The following is a 23,048-nucleotide window of genomic DNA, read 5'->3' on the forward strand; positions in this document are numbered from 1 at the left end:
GGTTTGTTCTGCAGCAGTTTAAGTCCCACAACTAGCTCTTACAAGAAGTTTAGAAATCCCCTTTACATTACACAGCCTTGGTCAATGTGATTTGGAATATTTAAAGTTCTAGAGACAATTACCAATTTTTGAGAAAGCATTCTTTCATAAATACATAAAAATTTCCTGTTATCGTTTTTTCACTGGTCACAGAATAATTTGTCAGTGCTTGGATCTGGAACACGTGTTTTTCCCATCTTGAGCACACACTATCAGCTTTAAGGAAGTTCAGGTCCTTAATGATAGCTACGTATAGAGCAAACCTCTTTCTCCTTTACCCCAAGAATGTATGTATCTAGTGATGGATAAGTATAGCCCGGTGTATGACCATATCCATTTGCCATTGCAACTGCACTTTAAGCCTGTGCTCAATTCAGGATTGGTTTGTGTTGAGAATTAGGATGTGGACTGAAATTAGAGTAACTGGCTGAAGGAGCAAAACTTCGTACCATTAGGAAGGCACAAGATTCAGAGTTTCAAACCCAGGATCAAATTCAACTTCTGCTGACAGGTGCATTCAGGACCAAGAGTAAAGATATTTAAGTGAACAATATTGGAATTTTTTTATCTTTAGCACTCTGGCGCTCATAAAATTATTTTCCCCAAATTAACAATCTATCATACCAATGCTGCAACACAAATTTGAAAGCCAAATTGCTCCTGTACTCTACAAGCTCTCTTATGGAAGTTGATTGAAGTGTATTGAAATCTTGTTTAGTCCTTCTCTGCAAGAGATAGAAGGATCATGGATTTATAACTCACCATCCAAATGAATGAAATGCAGAGGGGTCTAGGTGTTCTTGTGCATGAATCACAAAGTTAACAGGCAGGTACAGTAAGTAGTTGGAAGGTGAATAGTATTCACCCTGTTTTTGCAAAGGGGTTGATGTCTAGCAATAGGGAAATGATAGTTATAATTGTACAGACTGTTGGCAAGGCACACGTGGAGTATTGTTCCTCTGTTCCAGAAGGATTATACTATCATGGGAGGTAGTTCAAAGATTCATTAAAGCAATTCCAGAGATGAGAGGGAAGTCATATTAGAAGTGGCTAAGGAATTTGGATCTGTATTCTCCAGACTACAGAAGAATCAGCAGTGATCTCCTTGAAACACATATGATCTTAAAAGGGCAGAACAAGGTAGATGTTAAAACCTTTCCACCGGTGAGATTATCTCAAACAAGGGACATAGTTAAAAGAATGAGAATTTCTTCTCTGGGACTCTCTACCCTCGAGGAGTGTGAAGGCCAGATAATTGCAACGAAAAGGTAGATACATTCTTAGAAGAAAGATCTAGAATCCAGATTACAAAAGGAGGAACTGAAGCAAATCAGCCATGATCACATTGAGGGCAGAGTCTGTCTGAGGGCCCTGGTGGCCTCTTCCTACTTCTCTTTCCTTGTGTAAGCACTTCTTGCATTTTCAAGTGGAGCTCCTGAACTCCATCAAAACATCAAATGAATGAGTCTGTTTCTTGACAAGAATATTATGATATTTTTCAAGGAAGAGTGACAAGTAAAAGTTGTTTCAAATTGAGTTAAAATTGGTGCATGAAGCAAAGAAAACACAATAAAAAATTTTAAAAACCCTCAGGAATGCTATATTGTTACTTCTGATGTCCCTCAGGGATCTCTCCTTTACACTTCCATCGTCATTTTTATATGCTTGCTGCCAGTGTTAGATAGTACCTGTATTAGTGTTATAGAACAGAGGAACAGATCCTCTGCACAGCTTGTCCCTCTCAACCAAGTTGTCTACTTGAGCTAGTCCATTTTCCCAGGTAGTCCAACATTCCATCCCTCTTGATGTTTCCTTTCTGTTCACCAGATGCTGATTACATCCAGTTTCATGCTACTACATCACTTGGCCATCTGTCCAACATACAGTACTAAATGAGCAGAAACTTTCTACAAAATTATATTCTCCATGGAAGCTGTGGTCTATTTCCGTAGCATTGCCTTGTCACTGATGAGAAAATCTGCTGATGTTGGAAATCCAATGTTATTTTAGGCTTCAGCAAGTGAGCTTTCCCTTGTTCAGGCATTAGTAAATATGCAATTGCTCACAATGCTGTTTCTTGTCTCCTGATTCACAGTGGGCATTATTTACCCACTAGCCCTCCAACTGCCAATCTCTACTGGAAGAACAGGAGGGGATTTGGCTCCTCACTGAATGGGAGAGCAGGCATAAGATCATGGGCGAACTCTTATCTTCATACCACTTCCCTGCACTGAACATGATTGCCTTTATAGATCCAATAGACCTGCAAACTGCCTGACCTTTGGTGAAGGATACTGGCTAAGTAGGAACTGTGAAATACCCATGCCTCTCCGTATCCCTTTCATGTTTTAATACAAGCTTCAAAATCTAACTACGTCATCACATTTTTAGTTATTGCTCCTCATATCTCCCTGTGGCTCAGCATGAAGTTGTTTGATAGCTCTTTTATGAAGTTCCCTGGAATATTTTGACATTAATAGACATCATATAAATATAGATAACCATGACTATGGATAAAAGCAATTTAAGAAACAGATATCCGAAGCCCACAAGACTAGCATGTTTATACAAACATACTTACTTACCCCTCGAACAGGACCCCACTAAGGAGCACCAGACCATTGTCACCTGCACCATCACCGACCTTATTAACTCTGGGGATCTCCCATCCACTGCCGCCAACTTCATAATCCCTTACCCGGCACCTTCCGTTTCCACAAACCTGCCTATCCAGGGGGACCCATTGTTCCTGCCCCACCGAACTTATATCTCCATACCTCAACTCTGTTTTATCCCCTCTGGTTCAGTCCCTTCCGACCTATATCCATGACACTTCACACGCTCTTGAACTTTTCAGTGACTTCAAGATCACTGGCCCTGATCGTCCCATTCTCACCATGGACGCCCAGTTCCTATATGCCTCCATCCCACATCAGGAGGGCCTTAAAGCCTTCTGCTTCCTTCTAGACAACAGACCCAACCTGTTCCCCTCCACCACAGATTTGGTCCTTACTCTCAATAATTTCTCCTTAGGCTCCTCCCGCTTCCTTCAAACAAAAGGACAAAAGGTGTAGCCATGGGTCCAGCTATGCCTGCCTTTTTGTTGCCTACACGGGACAGTCTATGTTCCAAGCTTATACTGGTATCACCCCCCCTCCAATTTTTCCTACGCTACATCGATTCTACTTCCTGTACTCTTGCTAAGCTAGTCGATTTCATCAACTTTGACTCCAACTTCCATCCTGCCCTCAAATTTACCTGGTCCATTTCTGACACCTCCCTGCCCTTTGTCAATCTCTCTGTCTCTATCTCTGGAGACAGCTATCTATTGATATCTTTTCTGAACCCACTGATTCTCACGGCTACTGGGATATACCTCTTCCCACCCCGTCATTTGTGAAAATGCTATCCCCTTCTCTTAGTTCCTCCATGTCCACCATATCTGCTCTCAGGATTAGTTCATTCCAGAGCTAATGACATGTATTCCTTCTTCAAAGAAAGCGGCTTTCCTTCCTTCACCATCAACGCTGCCCTCACCTGCATCTTTTCCATTCTGCGTACATCTGCTCTCGCCCCATCCTCCCACCACCCCACCAGGGATAGGGTTCCTCTTGCCCTCACCTACCACCTCACCAGCCTCCGTGTTCAGCACCATTTCTGATGGGATGCCAACACCAAGCACATCTTTCCCTTTCCCCCACTTTCTGAGGGATCACTCCCAACATGACTCCCTTGTCCATTTATCCTCGCCACTGATCCTTGCAAGTGGAACAAGGGCTACACCTGCCCCTACACCTCCTCCCTCACTACCATTCGGGGCCCCAAACACTCCTTCCAGGTGAGGCACCACTTCACCTGTGAGTCTGTTGGGGTCATCTGGTATCTGGTGCTCCCGGTGTGGCCTCCTGTATATTGGTGAGACCCGACGTATATTGGGAAACCGCTTCACCAAGCACCTACTCTCTGTCCGCCAGAAAAAGCGGGATCTCCTGGTGGCCACACTATTCAATTCCGCTTTCCATTCTCAATCCTACATGTCAGTCCATGGCCGTGATGCCGCCCCACACTCAGGGTGGAGGAGCAAACCGTATGTTCTGTTTGGGTAGCCTCTAACTTCAAACTTCTGGTAATTGCTCCAGCCTCTTCACCATTCCCTATCCCCTTTTCCCTCTCTCACCTTATCTCCTTACCTGCCCATCAACTCCCTCCACTGTCCTCCCATTTCCCTTTCTTCCAAGCTCTTCTACCCTCTCCTATTAGACTCCCCCCTTCCTTAGCCTTTCACCAATCAGCTTTCCAGATCTTTACAAACTCCCACCCCCTGGTTTCACCTATCACCTAGTACCTCTTCCTCCCCTCCTTCCACCATCTTACTCTGACTTCTAATCTCTTTGTTCCAGTCCTGATGAAAGGTCTTGGCCCCAAAACATCAACTGTTTACTCTTTTCCGTAGATGCTCCCTGACCTGCCGAGTTACTCCAGTATTTTGGATGTGTTGCTTGGATTTCCAGCATCTGCAAATCTTCTCATCTCATGTTTATACAAAGGGTCCATTTTTAATAGAACTGTGCAGTTAGAATAATTAAATGCAACAGGATGAGATGAATCAACTACGAGTGATGACTAACTTCGGAAACTCTGCAGATGCTGGAAATCCGAAGGTACACACAAAAAAAAATACTGCAGGAGCTCAGTAGGTCAGGCAGCATCTATGGAAATGAATATAAACAGTTGATGCTTTGAAATAAGACTCTTCTTCAGGACCGGAAAGGAAGGGAGAAGATGCCAGAATAGAAAGGGGGAGGGGGAGGGGAAGAAGGATAGCTAGAAGTTGACAGGTGAAGCCAGGTGGCTGAGAAAGTAAAGGCGGGAGAGGAAGGGATCTGACAGGAGAGAAGAGTGGACCAGGGAACAAAGGGAAGAAGGAGGGACACCAGGGGAAGGTGATAGGTAGGTGAAAAGAGGTAAGAGGCCAGAGGGGGAACAGGAGAATAGGGAAGGGGGAAGGAAAAAAGTTTTTACCAGAAGAAGAAGCCAATGCTCATGCCATCAGACTGGAGGCCACCCATATGGAATATGAGGCGCTGCTCCTCTATCCTGAGAATGGTTCACCGTGGCAGAAATATGACATGGCCTGACACATTGGAACGGGGATGGGAATCAGCCAGTTGCAATTACAAAAAAACATGCACTGCTGCCTTCTACTGGAATGCCCTGGTATTACATCTCATGTGGTTTTACAATCCATGAGGCTCTTGACAGCACTATAATTTGATTCTAATTTTACTAACAAATAGTTGAATAAGGTAAAAAGCCATTTATGAGTAGCAATGGTACTATAAAACTAAAATTAGAAAAATGAGTAAAAATAGGCATTTCCATTACACTGTTAGATAACTCAGATGCAAAATAATTTCTGATGCCTAAAAGCAAATCAGATGGACTCCCCCCGCCACAACAAAATAATAACATTTTTAGTCAACTAATTTGACACAGGAAGGTGTAGCATGCTTTGAAGAAAAAGAAAATTGGTTGAGTACATTCCTATAATTACACAGCTTTTCACCAGTTTATAGCCAACAGAAATCTGCAGATGCTGGAAATCCAAAGCATCAGACACAAAATGCTGGTGGAACTCAGCAGGCCAGGCAGCATCTATGGAAAAGAGTAAACGGGCCAAGACCATTCACCAGGACCATGAAATCTGCAGTCAGTGCCTGCTTTGAAATGCAATTCACTGAGATTGCATAAGGGCATCTCTTGGTAGATTACAATTTTATTGGGTACTGAGGTGTACATTTTGCACATAGTTATCATCTACAGCTAAATTATGATTACGTTAGTTCAAAGCTGGTTTTGGACCAGCAACTTTAGCGAGTCACTAAAAATGGAGTGAAGTATGTAAATAAGTAGGTTACTACACAACCTCAGCCAGGTGTCATACACAGCTGCAGGCTTGCCAGAAAACTGCTGCGATCGGTCTTATGTGATCAAACTGGGGATTTAGTGGAAACTGGGAGTATCGAGAGGAAACCTGTACAGTCACAGGAAGATTCCACACAGACACAGACAGCTTGCTGTCGCTGAGAGGTACCAGTATTTAACTGGTCTATCCACCGTGTCACACATGGAATGGATTAAATAACAGTACAGATTTTCTATGGGGGATTTTTTTTTTTAATTACGTTTTTATTGTTTTCTTTTTCTCCCCAAAAGAATTCAGTACAACAATTCAGTGCAATTTTAACAGGCATTCAAATAGAGTGGAATGGAGGGATGTGCATTTGAATTGAAATCATAGTGGGCAGAGGCATTGGGATGAAGGGCCTGTTGTATGCTACACTCTTCTATGTTTTACACTCAATTGGATCAGCCTACTTTCAGTGCCATACCCCAGTACAATTTGCAATGTTACCCCCACCCCCAGCACTGCTCCAAAAAACAAAATTCCTTTCCAGTTATAACCAATGTAACAGATCTAACTACTGATTGCCATATGTTATTTAGAAACACTTTGTGTGTTTAGGACCTGAGCAATATTTAAATATGTAAATTAAATGCATGGATAAAGAAATAACAATAACTCAAGTCATTATTTATAATATGCATCATAGAATTTATAACAGCAATAAAAGCACAAGAATTAAAATCAGAATTCAATGTTCTCTTTAGTTTTTAAGACAATGGTCCAGGTAATCGTGTACAAAATGCTAGAGGCATAGACAGAGTCGAAATGTCTAATTCATGAGAAGCGAGGGACAAGTTTTTGTTTTGTGGGTGCCAGGAATGCATTGTCAGTGACGGTGGTGGAGGCAGATACCATAGACTTTCAAGATGTTCTTACAGCGCTTGGGCTGAGTTCTTTGATCTTAGCAATTTACTTGTAAATTCGTCACCATGTGAGGAGACATCGTCAGTGCACTGTCGATTGGGCATGTCCTCCAAATGCTTGGCCTTTATGTACTTTTCAAACAGCTGTTTGGACCTAATTTCGGAAACTCGGTTATGATGTGGGGAGGAAATCTCGTCGCTGATTGGCTGTGTGGCGAACGTAATGCGCTGTGGTCTGGAATTTTGCCTGCATCAGCTCATAAATAGGATTGAGATCTACAGGTTTGTTTACAGAATTGCTCACTGAAAGTCACGCTTCTCGGAATTCCCTTGCATGTCATGAGTTCGCCTGCACTAAGACTTTCACTGATGCCCAGTCAAATTTGTGCCTCTCTCAACCTTCATGGATAGAGACTATGGAGAGTTGGTGAGGCCACTTCACAGTCAGTTGATGTTCATGGATCCTTGAGGATGGTTTTCTCCCAGTGTGGCCAACTAATGTTAGCTGCAGTCTCCACAGTGGAATTGTAGATGACATTGGTCTTTTCTAATAGCTTCGTTTGTTCCTTTAGTACTCTCCTCATCATTGCTGTTGGCTGGTGCGCGACTGAGATTCTTTGCTCTTGGAGCAGTCAAGCCAACACTTACGAGATATTTCAAATGTCTGGAAGGACGACCCATTTGATCACTTCTAGTCTGGTGCACTGTCAACCTCATAGGAATCATCGCATGAAGTTCCGTGCAAAGACTTTAAGGAGATGTTTCTCCTATTTATCCTTTAGTTTTGCCGAGCTGTAGTGTGTCTCTGCTCTTCGGAACAAAGCTTGTGGGCATCTGGGTGGTTGCTGTTGCTGCAGCGTGGAGGAACTAAAGGATAAAGAGGAGAAACATGACGAAATGACGTCCTGGCAGCTGACTGAAAAATATATAAAGGCCAAGCTGTCAGAGGACACACCACAATCAACAGTGCACTGACAATGTACCCTCACACGGTGTCAAAGTGTTTGCAAGTAAATTGCCATGATTGGAGAACATCTCAACCCAACCATCAATCACCCGAGCTACACATTTTCTGAATTATTTCCAGGTTCTTACAGTATACGGGCATTGGAATATGCAGAGACTGGAGGGACTGGACCATATGCAGGCAGAAGCGATATGGTGTCATTAACTTAATTAGCTCAGCAATAATATGGTGGGCCAATAGAGTCTGTTCTTGTTCTATGCTCTGTATGTAACATGATCTCCAAGGTCCATGATGTCTTTTTAAATCTGTTTGTTCCACATTTGGCTTCAGATTTGTTAAATCTACATGCATTTTGTCCCTCTGAAGTTATGCACAAGTTTAAGGCAGTATTAGTAACATAATGTTGATGAATAGGGTAACGCAGGGAAGAAATGATGTTAGATTTGTGTCACCAAGCTGCAGGGACAGTTGCTATATGCAAATTCACAGCAGGGGAAGAAAAGGGCAACTATCCATGACTGTAGTTAAAACATTTTGCCACAGTTTAATCCAAATTTGCACCTGACCTAAGTAATGCTCATTTCTAATACCAGGACACAGCAGTAAAACAGCATATGCCTTTGATGTAAGAAAAGAAAAATAAAATTCAATAAATTTTAAACAGGCAATTATCAAAAAGAAACACTTATATAACTATATATGTTCAAAGATAATTTATTTAATTAACTCATGATTTAAATGAGTTCCATTGTCTGATTTAATCATAATTCTTTCTGTAAAAATAAAGCTCAACAGCTGAAGGAGAAAAGCCAAGAGAAACTCATTTGGTAAATTTTGTTCCCAGTCATTTGTTGTTGGAAAGTCAGGAAGGAGACAAGTCAATAGTCTATTCCCTTCACTTCTAAATAACCTGGGATGAAAGCAGAAAAGCTGAAGAAAACAGAAGATCATGGTTTAGCAAACGAGTGTAGCTCAATATAAAGAAAGGTAAAGATACAGATTTTGTTATTTACCAAGAGGAGCAAAACGTTAAGTTATATTTCATACAACAGAAAAATGCATTATGTTTAAAAATGAGATACTAGAATACTCACCTCTCGGACTAAGAGCTGTGGTGGCAGTGAAACTGAAAATACAAGACTGCTAAAATGATAACCAGCAGATTCCACTTTATCACACACCTGAAAAACAATGCAAAATTCCCATTCAGAGCAGAACATGGATTTAACTACTGAAGTGTACAGCGATCAATGAATCACTTTAATGAAGAAGCCATTCCAGTTTAACATACACCTGCTTTATAGCCAGTGTATACACTAAAGAAAATTCAATTTGTTATTGCTTCCCTGGCACAGATATATCATAGAATTTTCACTGTCATGTATATTTACGAATATATATTTTTATCAATCTGATAGTATTAGATTATCTCTAATACTTGTGATCAAGTTAGGAGATGGAGCTCCCTTTAAACACCATTGTTTAAACAAACATTTCTAAATAGCACTGTCAATAGACCAAAAACAGGCTTCAAATCATTGTGTCACCATGATAAAATAATAAATAAAATACATTTAAGAATTAAGATTCCGGAAGAGTATTTGCCCAGGTGATTTTCTTTAGGCAAGTATGTGGAGATTTCTTTAATTGCTATATGCTGTGTTACAGAGAAACCAACTCTTGGGACTGAGGCTGGATGGGAATATTGCAGTGCTGGAAGTATGTCATGTTTGTAATGGAAAAGATTTTAAGTCTGAAACCAAATTCAAGGTAAAAGGGTATTAGGAAGAAATAGCATTTGGTTGAGACAGAAAATGTGGGCTAGGGAAGTAGACAGAGATGCTGCAAGGCAGAGAGAGTTGTGAGAGTTGTTTGCAGGGGGCAATTGGGTCTTTCCAATCTTGAGTTTAAGAATCTCTTGGCTTATCCAAGATCATAATGAGGGCATAGTTTAGATACATAGCTTCAAAGCACAGGACTGATTATGAGAGATAACTTTAAAATATTTATTCATTTTCCAAAATGTGGTCACGTGAGCAAGACCAGCATTTATTGTCCTTGTGGTATGGAACTCAAGGGGTTGGTGTTCAGTTACTTTCTTCTCTGCCTTTAGCTCATCTCCACCAGTACAGAACAAGGATAGAGTTCCCCTGGTCCACAGCTTCCTCATTCAACTCATCATTCTCCATAATTTCCCCTAACTTCAAAGAAATTAATTCCACCACCAAAGGCATTTTCCCTTCCTTGGTGTGATAAGATGTACTCTTGACCTCACAATCTACCTTGTTATGATCTTGCACCTTATTGTTTACATGCACTGCACTTCATCTCTAACTGTTACCCTTTATTCTGCATTCACTAATTTTTCACAGTTTTCAAGAAAGTTAATTAAAATTGCATCCTGGTTTCTCATCAGTGAGAATTCCTTAATTCTACTGACTACTCAGCCAACTCAATGAGTACACATCTACTAGGAACCGGAATGTTACTAATTTAACATTTCAATCAATTTTAAATCCTTGTGGGGAGCCCTTTCCAAAATCACTTGAGAGCTGAATTCTTTGTGGGTTCCAATTCTGTGCTACTATAGTTCGTGCAGAATTATTTCACTTGACCATACTTGAGATTGCAAGTGCAGAATTTCTTAAAAATTTTGATTGAGAAGTACAAAGTTTGACAGAGTGATGGAGGCCAGTTATTTTCCACTTCTGGGTAACCAGGGCCCATCAATATGAATATGCCACCTATCTCACCAGTTGTCTTTACTAATTTACCTGCTTAGCTAAGGTTGGTGCTAACACAGGCTACCGAAAGAGAACTGGACTAAATTATAATACTTCAACTTGAACCAGATAACCTTTCATAACTTACCCATGTGAAATAGCCTTTTAAGCCCTGATAAATTTACCCATTCCGTGTTGTTAACACTGAGAACGTGGGAATGCCATGTTACCTACTAAAACCATTATGGCATTAAGTAAATGATTATTATGATTTTTTTCAGCCTGCAATTAACATCCTTGCTATCAAATCAAACTCAAGCAGAGTTTCGGACATTTATTTTTAGCTATAATTATTCAGGAAGGAGTAAAACTTCATGAATAATTAATCATTGTAAAATCTGCAAAAGAAACTTCACTAAGACCTGCTGAAATGATCAATCAAATCTAAAAAAAATCTATAATCCACATCTAAAGTAACATTTAACTAAGTAATCAGGGCATAATATTAATTGGTATATTTTAATGTAGAAAACCAATAGTCATTCATCATCCAATACTCTGAACATTATAATAAGCCCACTAATGACAGAAAATTAGACAAAACCAAATAAGACACTGAATTAATGCATGAACTTGATGTTCTGAAAATTTTAAATTGCTTGCTAATTGGGATAATTTATGACTTAATTAATAATGTAAAACCTGAACTGTAATTATCAGCATCTTACATTTATACATTAATCCTTCAACAATTCCTCTTTCAGCTTCTCCCACTTTCTCCAAACCCAAGGGCATCTGCATGGGCCCCAGCTATGCCTGCCTTTTTGCCAGCTATGTGAACAATCTATACCCCAAGCCTACACTGGGAGTGGCCCCCAACCCTTTCTGTACTACATCGACGACTGCATTGGTGATGCTTCCTGCACCCGTGCTGCACTCGTCAATTTCATCCTTTGCTTCCAATTTCCAAATTGCCCTCAAATTTACTTGGTTCATCTTGGACACCTCTCTCCTTTCTCAATCTCTGGAGACAGGTAGCCTACTGCTATTTTTATGTACCTATTGACTCTCACAGTTATTTTGACTATCCTGTACCTCTGTCACTTGTAAAAAATGCTATTCCCTTTTATCAGTTCCTCTGTCTCCACCGCATCTGTTCTCAGGATGAGGTGTTCCGTTCAAGAACAGATGAGATGTCCTCCTTCCTAAAAGAACAGGGTTTCCCTTCCTCTACAATTGATGCTGCCCTCACCCCCATCTCCTCCATTATCCGAACACCTGCCCTCACCCTACCTACCTACCACCCACAGGCTTCCACACCCAGCACATCACTCTCTGTAATTTCTGCCACCTGCAACAGGACCCTACCACGCATTAGGGTTTCCCTCATCCCTCTCTCTGCTGTCACAGGGACTGCTCTCTATGTAGCTCCCCGTCCACTCTGTCTCTCCCCACTGAACTCCCTCCTGGCCCTTCCACACGTACTTGAGACAATTGCTACAACTGCCCCTCACCATCATTCAGGCTCTCAAACAGACACTTCAGCTGCGAGTCATCTACTGTATCTGGTGCTCCTGCTGTGGCCTCCTCTACATCGATGAGACCGGCGTAGATTGGGGGACTGCACCTCCGCTCTGTACACCACAAAAGGAGTATTTTCTTGGTGGTCATCCATTTTAATTCTACTTCCCACTGATCCTCTACTGCCACAATGAGGCCGTTCTCAGTTTGAAGGAACAACACTTCATATTCCATCTGGGTAGCCTCTAACCTGACGCCATGAACAACATTTTTTTTTCTAACCTGATAATTTCTCCCCTTCCCCTTTCTCTCTTTTTCCATTCCCCATTCTGCTCCCCTCTTACCCCTTCTCTGTTGCCCATCACTTCCCTCTGGTGACCTCCTCCTTCTCTTTCTCCCATGCTCTACTTTTTTCTCCTATCAGCTTCCTTCTTCTTCAGTGCTTTACCTCTTCCACTTATCACCTCCTAGCTTCTCACTCCATCGCCCCTCCTCCACCCCAACCAGCTTCTCTCTCACCTATCACTCGCCACTTTCCCTCCCTCCACTTTCTTATTTGGCTTCCTCCCCCCTTCCTTTCCAGGGTTCATTTTGGTAGGTCAAATATGATGGCAGAATATAGTATTAATGGTAAGACCCTTGGCAGTGTGGAGGATCAGAGGGATCTTGGGGTCCGAGTCCATAGGACATACAAAGCAGCTGCGCAGGTTGACTCTGTGGTTAAGAAGGCATACGGTGTATTGGCCTTCGTTAATCAAGGAATTGAATTTAGGGGCCGAGAGGTAATGTTGCAGCTATATAGGACCCTGGTCAGACCCCACTTGGAGTACTGTGCTCAGTTCTGGTTCGACTCACTACAGGAAGGATGTGGAAGCCATAGAAAGGGTGCAGAGGAGATTTACAAGGATGTTGCCTGGATTGGGAAGCATGCCTTATGAGAATAGGTTGAGTGAATTTGGTTTTTTCTCCTTGGAATGAAGGAAGATGAAAGGTGGCCTGATAGAGGTGTACAAGATGATGAGAGGCATTGATGGTGTGGATAGTCAGAGGCTTTTACCCAGGGCTGAAATGGTTGCCACAAGAGGATACAGGTTTAAGGTGCTGAGGAGTAGGTACAGAGGTGATGTCAGGGGTAAGTTTTTTCACTCAGAGAGTGGTCAGTGTGTGGAATGGACTGCCAGCAATGGTGATGGAGGTGGATACGATAGGATCTTTTAAGAGACTTTTGAATAGGTACATGGAGCTTAGTAAAATAGAGGGCTATAGGTAAGCCCAGTAATTTCGAAGGTAGGGACGTGTTCGGCCCAACTTTGTGGGCTGAAGGGCCCGTATTGTGCTGTAATTTTTCTATGTTTCTCAGCCCAAAGCATCAAAGATACATTCCTCTCCATAGATGCTGCCTGATTTGCTGAGTTCCTCCAGCATTTTGTGTTCTTTGCGATGCCTTTCCAGCATCTACAGAATCTCTTGTGTTCATGCATTAATTTGTGTAAGAATGTTGGAAAAAAAAAGTCAAATATTTACCTTTTTCACAAAATCTTTTTCACAAAGGTCCTGTAGAACACCCAGACATACCGTGCAGGTTCGAACACCAACATCAGGATCCAAAAGTTCATCTGATGGCAGTTTTGTAGCTTCATTTTTGTCCGAATCCATATCATTATTTTTACAATCCTCCAATCTGATTTTCTTACAAAGTGGTTGATCATTTTTTATTGGTTCGGACTTGCATTCATCATCATCATTCAAGAATTTGCGGAGTTCAGTGAACAATTCCTGAAACACAATCATGTGTTTAAGAAGTTACTGTCCACTACTGACTACATGTGGAATTTGGCAAAAAGGGCACCACTTGTCTCTATTTTTACACTGTTATAATATGATTTTCACCACTGGAGATGTTCACAATAGTAAAGATCAAATATGTTGAAAAGCACAATAGTGTTTTATTTTCGAGTCAATGACACTTTGGACTGTGGTGGAGGAGGCAGGAGCAGAGAGAGAAAACCCACACATTCGTGGGGAGGGTGTACGGACTTGAACATCGGAATTGAACTCCCCTGAGCTGTAACAGCATCGCACTAACCGCTACACTACCAGGGTGCCCAATTACCTGAAGGAAATCCTGGGGAAGCTTCAGCAAGAACATTGTAGTGATTAGGAATCCTCCCAACCCCAGAACATGGTTGTCCAAATCCCATAAGACAAATACTGACCAAGATCAAGGATTTATGAGTTGGGCTGAAGCTAATTAACTGGATTACCAATTATCTTGCTTCCACGTGTGCAGGCCAAGTCTTTATGTATATTTAAGGATAGATTCTTGATTGGTCAAGGCATGAAGGGATACTGGGGAAGGCAGGAAACAGATGCTGAGAGGAAAAGTGGATCAGCCATGACAAAATGGAGCACACTCGATGGGTCTAATTCTGCTCCATATCTTATGGTCTTATTACAGAGTTGCACACAAGCCTGATTTGTTTTATATTGAGCACTGTTCCACACAATCGTAAGAGACGTTGAGCCAGTGCAACTATTGTGTGAATGGAGGATGAAGAGGAAATATAAAAATTATAATTTCCACTGGATACTTCTGCTTCTGCTTGCCTTATTCCAAGGTCAACAGCAACAAATCTACCAAAAGGCTAAATAGGCTTTCCATTTGTTCAGAGGAACAGTGAAGCCATAAGAGGGAAGGAAGGGATGATATTAGCAAAGACCTGAATATCATGTGTACGAAGATGAATCCAACATTGTGAAGGAAAACAGGAGTTAACAATTAACTTATCTCTTTTGAAATGTCCACAGCTCAGCCAGCACATGCACTGTCACAAAGACACAGCTCTGACTGTCTAGATGGCTATCTCCAAATTGCCACGAGGAAGTTTCTGCCGATGAACATCTCTAGTCCAAGTCATTGCAGTTATTACTACAGCTCAAATTGTATAATAAAATGAATGATCAATAAAGATACAAACTATATTTAAATAAACCAAGGTTATGCCACTAATCCAGATAAATTTTTAATCCAAGGTCAATTTGAACATGCAAGTAAATTAACACAGGCAGCTGTATAACTGACAAACTCATATGATGAGTAACAATGAATAACGAGATCTGATACGACACTTTACCACTTTTAAAGAATAAAAATCTTAGAATTATAATGGCAACTCTACAACAGAACATCAAAAGCACTTTAAGTCCAATGAAGCACCTCTCAAGTGTTATTGCTGCTGTGATGTAATCACTTTGGCACATAACAAACTCTCGATAATAACCAGATAATCTGTGTCATGAGTGTAGCTGCAGGGATATGTACTCAGTGGCCACTATATTAAGTACAGGATGTACAGGGCTTCACATGCTTTTGGAGTTCCGCTGCTGTGGTCTGACCACTTCCAGGTTCGACGTGTTGTGTGTTCAGAGACTTGTGCTTATTTGAGTCACTGTCAATTTCCTTTCAGCTTGAACCAGTCTGGCCAATATCCTCTGACCTCTCTCATTTATGAGGCATTTTCTCCCAGAGAACTGCTGCTCACTGGATTTTTTGTTTTTGTTTCTCACACCATTCTCTAAAACTGATGTGCGTGAAAATCCCCAGAGATCAGCAGTTTCTGAGATACTCAAACCACTTCATCTGACACCAACGATCATTCCATGGTCAAAGTCACTTAGATCACATTTCTTCCCCATTCTGATACATTGTCTGAACAGCTGAACCTCTTGACCTCGTCTGCATGCTTTTATGCGTTGAGTTGCTCCCACATGACTCGCTGATTAAATATTTGCATTAATGAACAGGTGCACAGGGGTACCTAATAAAGTGGCCACTGAGTGTATTTTGGCTAGAACATCAGCGATACACAATTAACACTGGTACGCCTCAAGGATGTGTACTTAGTCCATTGCACTATTCTATCTACACCCAAGACTGTGTAGCCAGGCACAAATGGCGTCTATAAATTTGCTGATGAAACAACTGACTAGACCCTCCACTGGTTCAGGTCGACCATGAATGTTGCATCCTAGCTGTATATGTCAGGAGTCACCAACATTTTTTGCACTGCAGACCGGTTTAATATTGACCATATTCTTACAGACCGGCCAACGGGAGGGGTGGGGGTGTTAATCACAACCGGAATATAGGTGATAAGTCAACTATAAGTCACTTATAAGTGGCTATTACACTCAATTTTGTTTCTAAAAGGGTTTATCTAATGAATTTAATATTAAACACACAGCACATATTTTCCTCTCATGAATTTAGTAATGTCAATTATAACTCATAAGTAAATAGCATCACAACATCTTAAGTAAGTTTGGATCTTAAACACACAGCGCATATTTTCCTCATATGAACATATAAAATCATTGCAACACAGCAGTGAGAGGACAAGGTAAGGGCCAGAGGTCCCCGTACCAGGGCCACGGCCGTCGCAGTCCAGAGAGAGCGACCAACCGAGCGAGGAGTGTGACAGGGCGCGTGCCCACCCCTCTTGTAGATAAGTAGGATCTATCGGCCGACAAAAGTTTGGCTCGAGGGATGACTTTCAGTAGATCACAGAGAGGTAGCTGCTCTGCTACTTACGAAACCCTGAACCCGAACTAAGTCGTCTGCGAATATTTTAGCACTGAGTTCCCCACGAACATTCAGTGTGCTAAACAGGTTTAGAGGCAGCGTCCATCTGTTCGCGCTCCAGGCTAGTAACAACGGCACTTCTCGAGTTCTCACCGGCCAGTTACCCAAGGCCAACCAGTGATCCCCGGCGCTAGGGTATCACTGGGTTTAGGCGACTGATAACCTCGCGTGGGTAATGACTTCACATTCATTCAAGTTCAACAGTGGGCGTGACGGGGAATGAGGAAAGATGCAGCTGACTCATTTAGTTTCATATCGCCAAATCATATAATTTCCTCATGGCCCGGTAGCACATGCTTTGTGGCCCAGTACCAGTCCACGGCCTGGTGGTTTGGGACCACTGGTCTATATGATACCCAGCCAGGGCAGGATGATATGAAGAGCAGCTGTTGCCCATGCTGCAAGCCTCTCCTGTCCATGCAACGGATGAATGCAAAGGAACACCAGTGGCATCACAGGAGATACCAGTCAGTGTTGAACTCAATATAGGACTGCCTTAGGGACTCCAGCTCCAAATTTTACCTTGCGGTTTACTCCCAAAGCCTTCCTCATGAGTGGGTATGGCCGCAAAGCAGCAGAGGTTTGAAATCAGAATTTTCCTTTTCAGAGATGAGCTGCCAACCATGGTTTACAAGCGACTGGTTTTAAGACGCCAGTATTCCCCCTTTGCCTCTTCTCGTCAGTAAAGATGGTTCTGCAAGGCATAGTGGCTAAGTCACACTTGAAGGCCAAGAGCTGGACTTGATTGTCAGAGGCTATTTGAGACAAACACCATTGGGGGCATTTAGCCCATTGAATCTGCTCCACCATTTCATCATGGCTGATCCAATTTTCCTCTCAGCCCTAATTTCCTGCCTTCTCCCTGTATCCCTTCATACACTGACCAATCAAGAATCTATCAACCTCTCCCTTAAATATACATGACTTCCACAGCTGCCTGTTGCAAAGAGTTCCACAGATTCACCACTCTCTGGCTAAAGAAATTCAATCTCATCTCCATTCTGAAAGGATACCCCTCTATTCTGAGGAGGTGTCTTCTGCTCTTACAGTCTCCCACCATTGAAAACATCGTCTCTACATCCACTCTATCAAAGCCTTTCACCATTTGATAGGTTTCAATGAGATCATCCCACATTCTTCTGAATTCTAGTGAATACAGGCCCAAAGCCATCAAATGCTCTTCATATGACAAGCCATTCAATCCTGGAGTCATTTTGTGAACCTTCTTCAAACCCTCTCCAGTTTCAGCACATCCTTTCTTAGATAAAGTGCACAAACCTGCTCACAATACTCCAAGTGAGGTCTCACCAGTGCTTTATAAAGTTTCAACATTACATCCTTTCTTTTATATTCTAGTCTTCTTGAAAAGAATACTAACACTGTATTTGCCTTCCTCACCACAGACTCAACCTGCAAATTAATCTTTAGGGAATCCTGCACAAGGACTCACAAGTCCCTTTACATCTTAGTTTTTAGAAAATAGTCAACCCTTTCATTTCTTCTACCAAAGCGCATGATCATACACTTCCCATTTCTGTATTCCATCTGCCATTTCTCTGCCCAATTCTCCTAATCTGTCTGTCCTTCTGTAGCCTCTCTACTTTCTCAAAGCTACTTGCCCCTCCACCTGTCTTCATATCAATCTGCAAACTTTGAACAAAGCCATCAATTCCATCATCCAAATCATTGACATATAACATAGAACAAGTCAAGTCTCAACACAGACCCCTGTGGAACACCACTAGTCACTGGCAGCCAGTCAAACAAGGCTCCCTTTATTCCCACTCTTTGCCTGCTGCCAATCAGCCACAGTTTATCCATGTTAGAATCTTTTCAGTAATACCATGGGCTCATAGCTTGTTAAGTAACCTCATGTGTGGCACCTTCTCAAAGATTTTCTGAAAATCTCATCGTCCACCATTACTACCTCTCCAGCAAATTTTCCGGTGTTCCAATATCCACTCTTACCCCTCCTTTACATTTTATGTATTAGAAGAAACTTTTGGTATCCTCTTTAATATTATTGGCTAGCTAGCTTACTTTCCTATTCCATCTTTATGTTCTTAATGACTTTTTAAGTTGCTTTCTGTTGGTGTTTAAAAGCTTCCCAATCCTCTAACTTCCCATAAATCTTTGCTCTATTATATGCCCTCTTTTTGGCTTTCATGTTGGCTTTGACGTCTCTTGTTAGCCATGGTTGTGTCACCTTTCCTTCTGAATACTTCTTCTTTGGGATGTATATATCCTGCGCTTTCTGAATTGCTTCCAGAAATTCCAGCCATGGAATGAAACTCTGCCACCACCCCTGCCTGTGTTCTTTTCCAATCAATTCTGGCCAACTCCTCTCTCGTGCCTCTGTGATTCCCTTTACTGCACTGTAATACTGATACATCTGACTTTAGCTTCTCCTTCTCAAATTTCAGGGTGAATTCGATCATGTTGTGATTACTTACCCGTAAGGGTTCTTTTACCTTTAGCTCTCTGACCAATTCTAGTTCACTTTACAAAACCTAATCCAGAATAACATTGCCCTTTTGGCATACATTTTCTTTCTCCCATTGTAATTTGTAGGCCACATCCTTACTACTGTTTGGGGGTCTGTATACAACTCCCATCAGAGTCTTTTTACCCTAACAGTTCCTTAGCTCTGCCCACAATGATTCAACATCTTCCAGCTCTATGTCACTTCTTTCTAATGATTTGATTTCATTTTTTACCAACAGAGCAACACTGCCCCCTCTGCCTTCCTGCCTATCCTTTCGTTACAATGTGTATCCATGGACCTTAAGCTCCCAGCATTAATCTTTCAGCCATGATTCTGTGATGGCTACATCATACCTACCAATCTTCAACTGTACTGCAAGTTCGTTGACCTTATTCCGTATGCTTGACACATTCAGATACAACACCTTCTGTCCTGTATTCCCCTTTTTCAATTTTGTTGCACCATACGACCTTTTGATTCCTAACTTTGTCTGAGGTCTTACCAATTTCTGCATCCACAACCTCTCCACTAACTGTTCTGGCACTCTGGTTCCCATGCCCCTGCAGCTCTAGTTTAGACCCCACTGTGCAGCATTAACAAACCTTCCTGATCGTATATTAGTCCCCTGCCAGTTCAGATGCAAACCATCCATTTTGTACAGGTCCCACCTTCACTGGAAGAGAGCCCAATGATCTAAGTATCTTATGTCCTCCCTCCTACACCAACTGCTTAGCTGCCTATTAAAATGTATAACTTCCCTCATTCTGGCCTCACTAGCAAGTGGCACGGTAGCAATCCAGAGATCACAACCATGGAGATCCTGCCCTTTAACTTAGCACCTAACTCCCTGCACTCCTTATGCAGAACCTCGTCACTCATCTTACCCATGTCATTGGTACCTACATGGACCACAACTTCTGGCTATTCACCCTTCCACTTAAGAGTGCTGAGGGCTCGATCTCAGATACCTGGGAGGCAACATACCATCCAGGAACCCCATCCTCGCCCACAGAACCTCCTCTCCGTTCCCCTAACACCATGTGCCTCTGCTTCCCACTTCCCAACTGAATCACAGAGACAGACTCAGACTTTCCTCCGACAGGTCATTCCCCCTGACGGTATCCAAAGTGATAAACCTGTTGTTGAGGGGGATGCACTGTCTCCTTAACCCCTTTCCCCTTCCTGACAGTCACCCAGTCTCCCGTGTCTTGCATCTTGGGTGTAACTATCTCTCCATATGACCTACCTATCACCAGCTCCTTAACACGGTTTGTTAGAAGCTGCAGCTGGATGCACATCCCACAGATGTGGTGGTCAGGGATACCGGAGGTCTTCCTGCCTTCCCACATCCACAAGAGAGGCATTGCACTATCCTGCCTGTCAGCTCTACCTGCCTTCCTTTAATTTGGTTTTACTAATTAATCCCAAACACTGAATGGCCGCTGGTCAAAGCTCTATTATGTTGCCCTTTATCCTTGGGCAGTGGACTTAATTGAAGTCCCCTCCTCTCCAAACTTCCAACGTCCGGATTGGCTGCTAGTCGAAGCTCTATCCCCAATACCTTCCACAGCTATGATAACGTAAAGGAAAATGACACAAGTATTGTTGGCAGAATTTCAGATGGTGATGAGGAGGCGTACAGGAGTGAAATAGATCAGCTGTTTGAGTGGTGTCATAACAACCTTGCACTCAAAGTCAGTTTGACTAAGGAATTGATTGTGGAAGGGGAAGTTGAGGAAACACACACCAGTCCTCATCAAGAGATCAGCAGTGGAAAGGGTGAGCAGTTTCAAGTTCCTGAGTGTTGACATCTCTGAGGATCTATCCTGGGCTCAACATATTGATGCAACTACAAAGGAGTGATATCAGCAGTTATATTTCATCAAGGCTTTGCGGAGACTTGGCACGGCACCAAGTACTCTCAGAAATTTTGACACGTACTGTTGAGAGCATTCTAACTGGTTGCATCACGGTCTGGAATGGAGGGGTGACTGCACAGGATTAGAAAAAGCTGCAGGAAGTTGTAAACTCAGCCAGCTCCGTCGTGGGCACTAGTCTCCCCAGCACCGAGGACACCTTCAAAAGAGGTACCATCCGTAATGAAGGGGCCCCATCACCCAGGACATGCCCCCTTATTGCTACCATCAAGGAGAAGGTACAGAAGCCTGAAGACACACACTCAATGCTTTAGGAACAGCTTCTTCCCGTCTGCCATCAGATTTCTGAATGGACAATGAACCCATGTACACTCTCTATATATTTTTTTTGCTCTCTTTTTCCACTACTTATTTGTCTTATTTGAATATATTTCTTATTGTAATTTATAGTTTTTTATTATGTATTGCAGTGTTCTGCTACCACATAACATATGCCAGTGATATTAAACCTGATTCTGAGATCCCGTGTTCTGCTTTAAAGCAGTGGCTCAGCTCCCTTATGTCCACACTTTAAATAAAAATGGAAGCAAGGATAAGAACTGGCAAGATAATGGGAGGGTATAGCATCATCTCAAGAATTAAGTTTACTTATCATGTGTACATTGAAATTTTCAGTGAAAAGCTTTATTTGCATTAACAACCAACACGCCCAAGGGTGTGCTGGGAGGCAGCCCTCAAATATTGCTACATATTCCGGAACCAACATAGCACACTCATAATAGTCGGAACAAGACAGAACACTAACAATCTCTGACGGCCTACTGATCAGTCTGACCTCACCTATTCCACACTTGGCTCTCTGTTCTCCATGGAGTTCTTTGATACCATTGATGTAAAACATGCCAAGTACCACACTTCAGTTTACCACCACTTCTCCATGTTCCCCTACTTCCTCAGACTTTCCATGCTGCTTCTCTGGCATCCAGTATCCAACAAGCTGATGCTTTCTCTACTTGTACACGGGGTAATATTCTTCAGTTCCTGACCAAAACTTGTACTGGCACAGTCTCAGGTTCATGCGTCTGTTTACCAACCTTGGTGTTGAATCTAACTCTGTACTGTACTTCCAATCTCATAAGCACTTCAACGTGTTGACCCTCCATTTCCACCTTTGTGATATTTGCCTTTATCCACCCTACGACAGTTTCTCTGACGTCGCACATTCAACTACGCCTTTAGGAGTCCAAATCCTCCATAAACTCAAACTCATCCTTAGCACCGATGCCTTTAACACAAATCAGATTGCCCATTCATTCATCCTTACTGACTTGCATTGTGTCCTGCTCCGGCAAGGGCTTAGTTTTAAATTCCTTATCCTCGAGTTCCAATCACATTCAATAGCCATCACTCCATACTTATTCCTCACTCCAATTCTATAACACCATGAGTGACACCAATTTCTGATCTGCAGCATACACCCTATTTAATAAAATAATTGCATCACCATGGCCACCATTCTATAACACCACCACTAGAGTGCTCTCAAATTCCTTTTCTAAACTTCCAACATTGCCATCTCTTTCTTCTTTTATGAAGTGCCTTCTAATTGCCTCTCTCCATGGTCCAAATTTTGAGATAGAGCATTTGAATCATTTGAAACAGGACATGATAAAGGCAGCACACGGAGAAGCAACAAGTGACTTTGGACTCGAGCTGCTGGCATTGTATTTCAATGATAAGTGACCTGTCACCCCTGAGGCATTGGTACAACAGGAGCATCAAAGTATCAAACAGCCTCCTGTAGCTGCGAATATTACACAAATTACCAAAGAAGTAAACAAAAAAATGGTATCATAATGCAAAGTCTGCTATGAGGTGCAGAGAGGAGGATGAAGGCAAAGGTTGGAAAGTGATTAGTGGAGACACAAGGCTGCAGATGCAGAAATCTGAAAAGCAAGGAAAG

At 42.2% G+C, this 23,048-nt stretch overlaps 1 protein-coding gene across 6 annotated transcripts in view; it reads right to left on the minus strand.

The window, feature by feature from the left end:
- Nucleotides 1–23,048, minus strand: part of pus10 (pseudouridine synthase 10) — a 54,598-nt gene that overhangs the window by 25,130 nt on the left and 6,420 nt on the right. For all 6 annotated transcript variants that reach the window (XR_012099621.1, XM_073051058.1, XM_073051061.1 and 3 more), the window contains exons 3-4: nucleotides 13,606–13,857; nucleotides 8,932–9,018 (exon numbers count right to left, since the gene is read on the minus strand). Coding sequence is in view for 5 of the 6 variants with exons in the window: in XM_073051058.1 (XP_072907159.1) it covers nucleotides 8,932–9,018; nucleotides 13,606–13,857 (339 nt within the window). In the remaining variant the exon portion in view is untranslated. The remainder of the gene's footprint in view (nucleotides 1–8,931; nucleotides 9,019–13,605; nucleotides 13,858–23,048) is intronic.

Source organism: Hemitrygon akajei, chromosome 7, assembly GCF_048418815.1.
Source record: "Hemitrygon akajei chromosome 7, sHemAka1.3, whole genome shotgun sequence".
Taxonomy (NCBI): Eukaryota; Metazoa; Chordata; class Chondrichthyes; order Myliobatiformes; family Dasyatidae; genus Hemitrygon; species Hemitrygon akajei.